We start from the raw sequence: 7355 nt of genomic DNA, 5'->3' as shown, positions 1-7355 counted from the left end.
ACTTCGGTAAAGAGACGAGGCCCGAAGAAAAAGTTGAGCTCGGATGAAAAGTTTGAGATCATAGCAATCGCGCCCGACGGCCAACCTATTGAACCCCTCCGGACAAAGAGCGCATTTGTTGCTCAGTGCGGGGTTCTGGTTAGGGACAAGATCCCGATAAGCATCCAGCAATGGTTTAAGCCAGCTACAGAAGACCCTGAGGTGTCTTACGTCAATGATATGCAGAAAAATGATCTTTGGACTGAGCTGAAGTCAAATTTCACCCTACCGCCTGAGGAAAATCCAGAGAACCCAGTTAAAGAGAAATTAATCAAGTCTTTTGCTCTGAAGAGGATGGCAGAACTATTCAGGAGGTGGAAGAAAGAGCTGAATAAGTTTGTCGAAAATAATGAGACACTAGAATTCAAGGGCAGATATGAGAAGATCAGAGATCACTGGCCCGCATTTGTGGCCCACAAGACATCAGAAAATAGTAAGAAGATGTCGGCGACAAACAAGCAAAATGCTGCGAAGAAGAAGCTTCACCATCGCACGGGGTCAGGTGGCTACCTCGTAGCCCGGCCTAAGTGGTCCAAGAGTGAGAATGATCTGGTTCATAAAGGGATCGAACCAGAGACAAATAACTGGCCAGACCGTTGCCGGACTTGGTTCTTCGGGGCTGGCGGAACCCTGGACCCTGAAACAGGGAAGTGCATTTGGACGAACGATCAAATGGACATACCAGTCAGTAAGCTTAAGCAGTATATCGAAGCAGCGCAGGAAGGGACGTTCTTTCCAGACAGAGAGAACGACGAGCTCACAATGGCCCTCGGGAATCCTGAGCACCCTGGACGGACACGAGGCACGCCAGGCTCCGTTCCGTGGAAGGTTGGGTTTCCGGACGCAGGTGGTTACAAATCCCATGAGAGGAGGAAAAAAGTGCAGCAGACCCAAATGCAGGCGCTGCAAGCAAGGGTGGACGCGATAGAGGAACGAGAAGCAAATCGCAGCAAACGTACTGCCGAAGCCTCCCCCGAAGCTACCTCGCCATCTCAGCGCAGAAGCAGCGTGGCTTCCACCGAGCTGCTTCAGCCAGAGCATGCCTTGACGGCTCCTGCCAGCTATCCCGTGGATGCTATCACAGAGTCTCAAAATTGCCACCTTATGACGCAATGGATGAATTTGAAGGTCAAGGCGGCTGTTGGCTCTGTTTATCCTACTGAACCCGGCGCAACTTTTCACTGCCGGCCGATTCCAGAAGGATATGCTAGGGTGATGGTGGATGAGATAACGGAGGGATTTGAGGACCTCCAGCTTGACCACCCTACCGGTGAAGGGGAGACTCGGCTGGGGTCTGCTTTGAAGACTCCATGCCTATGGCGGAAGGAGCTCATCAACCTTCCGAACTGGACGCCTCCGCTTCCTCCTCCTTCTCCGGCGAGTCAGGGCACTCCGCCTCCATCGCCTCCTCCTCCTCCGGCGAGTGACGATCAGGGCCCTCGGCCGGCTCCTTCTCCGGCGCGCGGCGGCACTCCGCCTCCTTCTCCGCCTGCGCCGACGCGCCCGAGCAGCCAGCCTCCTCCTTCTCCGCCTCGTCAGCAAGGGCGGAAGAGACCTGCCGCCGCTCCAGCTGCTCCGGCGCGTCGTAGTCCTTCTCCTCGCCGCTTAAGCAAGTAAAGAAGACAACCGCTACGTCTGCTCGGTCGGCGTCTAGCAGTACAACCAGAGGCGGGAGGACATACAGATTCGGTCCTTCTCTGAAGACTCCAGAGAAGTTACCATACGAGAGGACCCAGGAGGAGAATGCCGAGATCGCGCGAGAAGAAGTGAAGAAATTCTTTGAAGGGGTGAAAGCAAAGAAACATCCACCTCCGGAGGAGAAGGTAGATCGGGTGAAAGTGAAGCGCACTCTGGCTGCCCTGACAAAACCACCGAAGTCTGATCCGCCGAAAGGAAACTATGACCGCATTATTGGAAAGGAATTTGCCGAAGCGGAGCGCTCGGGAAGTACTGTCAGTGATCAAAGGCTGAAAGAACGACGAGCTGGGAAACAAATTGCCCAGCTCGGCAAACAAGCGAAGCAATCGTGCCCCCCGCTCAAGGTGCCTAGCCACAACGTCGATAATGATCCGAGAATGGTGCCCGGTTATAGCAATCTTGCAGATTACCTGCCCGACGAAGTACATTATGAACCCATGGACGTGCAGATACAAAGATACGAGTACGGGAAGCCTCTCGTCAAAGATGAAAGATCTCTATCAACGATGATGCGAAGATTGCATGATTGGTACTTGAAAATCTGCAGAGACTCTGGGGGGAGGAGTACTTTGTATTTGAAAGTTAAAAAGGAGCATGACCTCGTTGGAATTGATCTGTTGCCTGTTCCATTTGAGGAGTTCTATCAGTTTTTCAATCAATTGGCCCTCGATAAAGCAACGGTCACCTGCTACTGTCTGTAAGTACTACTACTTCTGTCATTAAGTCTCTCCATATAGCTCAGCTCTTTCATTGCATGTATTTATAATCATCCTCACTATATTATGCAGATTGAAGATCATCGAATTGAAGAAAAGACAAGTCGGTGATATTGGGTTCGTTAACACATATCTCATAGATGCAACTCAAGTTAAATTTCATGCCGCAGAAATCGAGGCCAGCATGCTAGAATCGTTGATAATAAATCAAAACAAAGATATAATACTCTTTCCTTACAACTTCAAGTGAGTGTTACTGTCTTGTGCGTATTCGGTTTCCCTTATATATTAGTCAAGGTTATAGTAATGTAATTGATGAGTTATGCATGCGTGTGCAGTTTCCACTATATTCTCCTACATATTAAGCTTGAGCAGGGACTAGTAACCGTCTTAGACTCAAGACGAAAAGATCCCAAGGACTATGCAGACATGACTCAAATACTCGAGAAGTAAGTTAAATCGATCATTATCCACCATATCAGCAACTTTGTTCATTTCCTGTTATATCAAGTAATTGTTTTCTTTGTCCGGCAGGGTTTGGAGAAAATTCACCAGAAAAGCTCCGGGACTGCCGAAGGAGCTGCAATTTAGATACCCGAAAGTAAGTACTAGCTATAGTAGCATTTTAAGCGCATCTACTAGTCATTCAAGCGCTAGTTTCATCAATACCATTTGGCATTCTTGCTTATCAGTTTGATTAACCTCTATTTCTTGTAAAGTGGTTGTGGCAGCAACAAGGGAATGATTTCTGTGGATACTATGTTTGCGAGTCCATCCGCCACACGACCTGTGAGCGGGGCTACACTGACGAACAATATGAAGTACGTAAATAACAACATTCACAATTTTATTTTATTACCATCATTTGTGTTGAGTTTCATTCATTCATATATATATATGTATTGACCCCCTTCTTTAAATTAGATGTTTCGGAAGCGGGATGAACTCCTAGCACCAGCTCGCATGCGAGGAATTCAAGAGGAATTGGCGGCATTCTTTCTTGACCACGTGATCCCTGAAGACGGAGAATTCTATGTGGACCCTGAGTCCGTATGATTATATTTGTAAGAGATAATTATTGTATATATGTAGCCGGTCAGATAGATATACGAGAACTTGTTGTTCGACCAATCTCTCGAAGAAGGAGAGGTGGTCGATATCACTTCTCTCTGTATATATGCATATATGTTCATGACGATCTTTCTATTTCCTTCGTTTGCTTAATTACTAGCTAGCTAGCGTGTCTAGTCCTCTCTATATACGTATGTATAGTACGTAGCGTCGACCAAGCATGGACATAACAGAGGACACTTCTCTCTATTAATTATAACTAGCTAACACAATATATGAAACACCTAAATTAACCCCCCAAAACCCCCAACCCCCCCCCCCCCTTTCAAAAAAAAACAAAAACCCCAGCCACAGAAGTGCTGACGCGTGGATGCCTATTGGTCCCGGTTGGTGCCACCAACCGGGACCAAAGGGTCTCCTGGCTGGGCTCTGCGCACTGCCCACGTGGAGGGCCTTTAGTCCCGGTTCTGGATTGAACCGGGACTAAAGGGGGGAGGTATTAGTACCGACACTTTAGTCCCGGTTCCTGAACCGGGACTAAAGGCCCTTACGAACCGGGACTATAGGCCCTTTTTCTACCAGTGAAAAGAGACCTTCATAGCTATAGCTGTACATGAAAAATGTACACCATTTAAAACTGGGTTGAACAAAGGATATATTACACAGTCATACACACTCATAAAGCTCAAGGCAGTAGGCCAACATGTAAGATTTTAGCCATTTAATGAGTATGTAAATAAATTTATCACACACTGAAATTCAATGTATCAAATATAATCTGCATGCTAAATGATGACATCACATGCATGCTACAGGTTTTAATCAAACTGTACAAAGTAAATGTAACAGGTAGCGGCTCTATATGAAGCCAAACATTATTTCGGAATATCAAATTACAAATAACACGGTATGCTGTGTGACATATACATTGCCAGAAAAATTGCGATAGTGGAAAGCAAATAACAGTGATAAAGGTTAAATATTAATTAAACATGATGCAGATCTTCATGAAGCCAATCATTATTTCTGATTCTAGTCTTACACATAACACAGTACGCTGTGTGTCATGTACAAAATCAGATTACACATAACACAGTATAAATTTATTGAAATGGATTTATTACTTTAACTTATTGGTGTATACCTCTAACAACCGAGATACCAAATGAAAAAATATGTCATACAACCGCATTACAGCAATTCTTGACCATCGGAAGAGTAAATTGCATATATAATTCCACCAGGTCTTATACGACCTAACTTCATCCTGTAAGTACTTCCTTGTAGACGATGTTCTTCATTGAAGTCAGCAAGGAAACGGTCGGTCTTTTACGCTTCGGGTTGTTATGTTGCTTGTTGGCCTTATCCTTTGGCTTCTCCTTCTGAATAAGTATTTTAATGTTTCTCTTCGCGGTGGCTCGAGACAAAGCAACATAGAGTTGACCATGAGAGAACACTGGATTAGGTAGATACACACCAACAATGGGGATGGTCTGCCCTTGAGCCTTGTTAATCGTCATAGCAAAGCTAAGCCTTATAGGAAATTGCTTCCTCTTAAACTTGAAAGGAAACATGTCATTGTCAAATGGGCATAGAGGTATTCAAGGAAGGAAGACCCTCCTACCAGCGTGTTGTCCAATCACGATTTCTGCATCAATGGTGTTCATCTCAAAACCTCTAACAACAAGCCTAGTCCCGTTACACAGACCATTAGCTGGATCAATATTCCTTAGAAGTATCACAGGGCAGTTCAGCTTTAGTTTGAGTGCATGCGGAGGAAGACCATTGGGAGTCAATCCATTTAGGAACTCAGGAGCGTAGTAGCCATATGGGTCGTCCTCCGCACTGTCAAAGCTATGGTAGATTACTTCATCTCCTTGGAAACGCTCTATCAAGCGGATGTTTATCTTGTCGACGTTGTCATTTGTCGTGGAAAGGATTGCGCGAGATGTCATGTAACTCGAATCTGCCATGTTGTCATCTAGACTTGGAAACACGTGGTCAATCAGCTTCTCCAGGTCGTCAACCTCACCTGTTGATGGCAGACAAATATCATCAGGGAGTATTATGTTGCCTTGGTTGTCGGCTTCCTCAGTGCCATTACCGACCCTGAGCAAGTAATCTGCAAACCAAGTGTCATTACCAGCCCTCATGTTGGTGATGAGCCGAAGCTGCCGCATACTCTTCCATAGATGAGAACTTCGGAGGCTTGCATCAATTATCTGGCCCCGTGACCCCCTTCTGACGACCGGAAGCACCTGCCTAAAGTCCCCGCCAAAAACAACCGTCGTTCCTCCAAAGGGTCGGTCGCGTATTCCCATGATGTCGCGCATGCTATTGTCTAATGCCTCAACCGCTTGTCGCTTAGTCATGCTGGCCTCGTCCCATAGTATCAATGAGGCCACCCTTAGCAGCTTGGCGGTCCCACTCTGCTTGGTGAAGTTGCACGACGCTCCATCATCGCAACTCAGTGGGATTTTGAACCTTGAGTGGGCAGTCCTGCCGCCAGGCATGATAGAAGCAGCGACACCCGACGTCGCGGTAGCGATAGCAATCTTGCCCTCGCGGCTTACCTTGGCGAGCATCGCCCTGTAGAGGAAGGTCTTCCCCGTACCTCCAGGACCATCAACAAAGAATATACCCCCATCACCACGTTCAACAGACGCTAGTATTTCGTCGTATGCAGCCCTTTGCTCAAAATTCAGGGAAGATGACAATTTAGTGTCACTTTCGTCAAACTCAACAGTTGATTCCTCGATGATCTCTCTGGCCTCGCCCTCGGTTGGGTCAAACGCATCATCGATCGTTGGAAGAGCGAAATCAATAATGTCTTCACCCATAGACTGCAACATACCCCTAATGTCAAGCAACACCATCTGCTCCACCTCGCTCGGGGACGTGCGTGTCCGACAGAAGTCATCGAACATAGGCTCGAGGTGTCTATCCCATAAACCGCGCACGTCGCCTGGCTCGCAGTGCACCAATATTGTTGCAAAGAGCCTCCTAAGAGAACATGGCATAGCCCACTGCTCCGCGTCAGTAAGACAATCGTTGAGCGTGTTGTCTGCCTCGATGAGTCCCAACCTTTCACCGGCCTCTCTAAAGCTCCCACATACAACGCCGTTGACGGTGAGCAAGTCCTCAAATGATTTTTTCCCCGTAACATGGTTCAACAACACACGAAGGTAGTATCGCTCCCCCTCGGCAGGATTGGCAGACACGATACGACCTATCTGAAAACGCTCCACCCGCTTCTTCCAGAACTTCTTCTTCTTCTCCCACGTGAAGCTTCCGGGGAAATCCTTGTACAATATATGCTTTGCCCAAGGGTGTTTTTCGTTTGCCTTGAAATATTCCGTTAACATGGATTTTGAAGCATTCTCGGAGGATACAACATTCTTCAAGTCAGCCTGTGCATTGAATGCAACCCTGTGCATATTCGGGAGATGAAGAGGCAACTGCAAGACAGGCGGGTAATTGGCACACAGTGGGAAACCAAATATCCTCCACATAGCCTCCGGAGGGGTGACCCATCTTGCGTCAACGTATCTCTTGATCTCATCAATGTTACCATCAGCGTCTGGCTGGTCAATGCTGAAAGAAGCCTTATCATGGCCCTTATAAATGTACTTATAAATGTATTTTACAGCCTTTATGCTAGAGCAGACCTCGACGTTGATGTGGCAATTAAACATCCGCAGAAGGTAAGGGTTATATGGCACAACCCATCGGTTGTCCAACATTTTCCCTCGAACCTTAGCGCGTCTACCATCGTCTCTACGACGATAAACTGGGTATGAGTCCTTACCTTGTATCGTGTTTTCATTGAAG

The 7355-nt window shown here is 46.9% G+C and overlaps 1 protein-coding gene across 1 annotated transcript; it reads right to left on the bottom strand.

Moving 5' to 3' along the window:
- Nucleotides 1–4786: 4786 nt before the first annotated feature.
- Nucleotides 4787–7137, bottom strand: LOC147962238 (uncharacterized). Its single transcript, XM_087534105.1, has 3 exons — nucleotides 7096–7137; nucleotides 5168–6982; nucleotides 4787–5083 (listed from the first exon to the last, which is right to left on the bottom strand). The coding sequence occupies exons 1-3, from the start codon at nucleotides 7135–7137 to the stop codon at nucleotides 4787–4789; spliced, it is 2154 nt and encodes a 717-aa protein (XP_087390231.1).
- Nucleotides 7138–7355: the final 218 nt, after the last annotated feature.

The sequence above is a fragment of the Triticum urartu genome, chromosome 7A (genome assembly GCF_056163025.1).
Source record: "Triticum urartu cultivar PI428250 chromosome 7A, HENAU_Tu73, whole genome shotgun sequence".
Taxonomy (NCBI): domain Eukaryota; kingdom Viridiplantae; phylum Streptophyta; class Magnoliopsida; order Poales; family Poaceae; genus Triticum; species Triticum urartu.
The sequence above is the reverse complement of the archived record's forward strand: the minus strand, read 5'-3'. Positions and strand labels throughout refer to the sequence as shown.

Coding starts and splice junctions, on each gene's coding strand:
- LOC147962238 (XM_087534105.1), bottom strand. CDS start 7,137: ATGATAAGGCTTCTTTCAGCATTGACCAGCCAGACGCTGATG. Junction 6,983..7,095: donor TGACCAGCCAGACGCTGATG/GTAACATTGATG, acceptor CCTGTCTTGCAG/TTGCCTCTTCATCTCCCGAA. Junction 5,084..5,167: donor ACACCATTGATGCAGAAATC/GTGATTGGACAA, acceptor TTTCCTTTCAAG/TTTAAGAGGAAGCAATTTCC.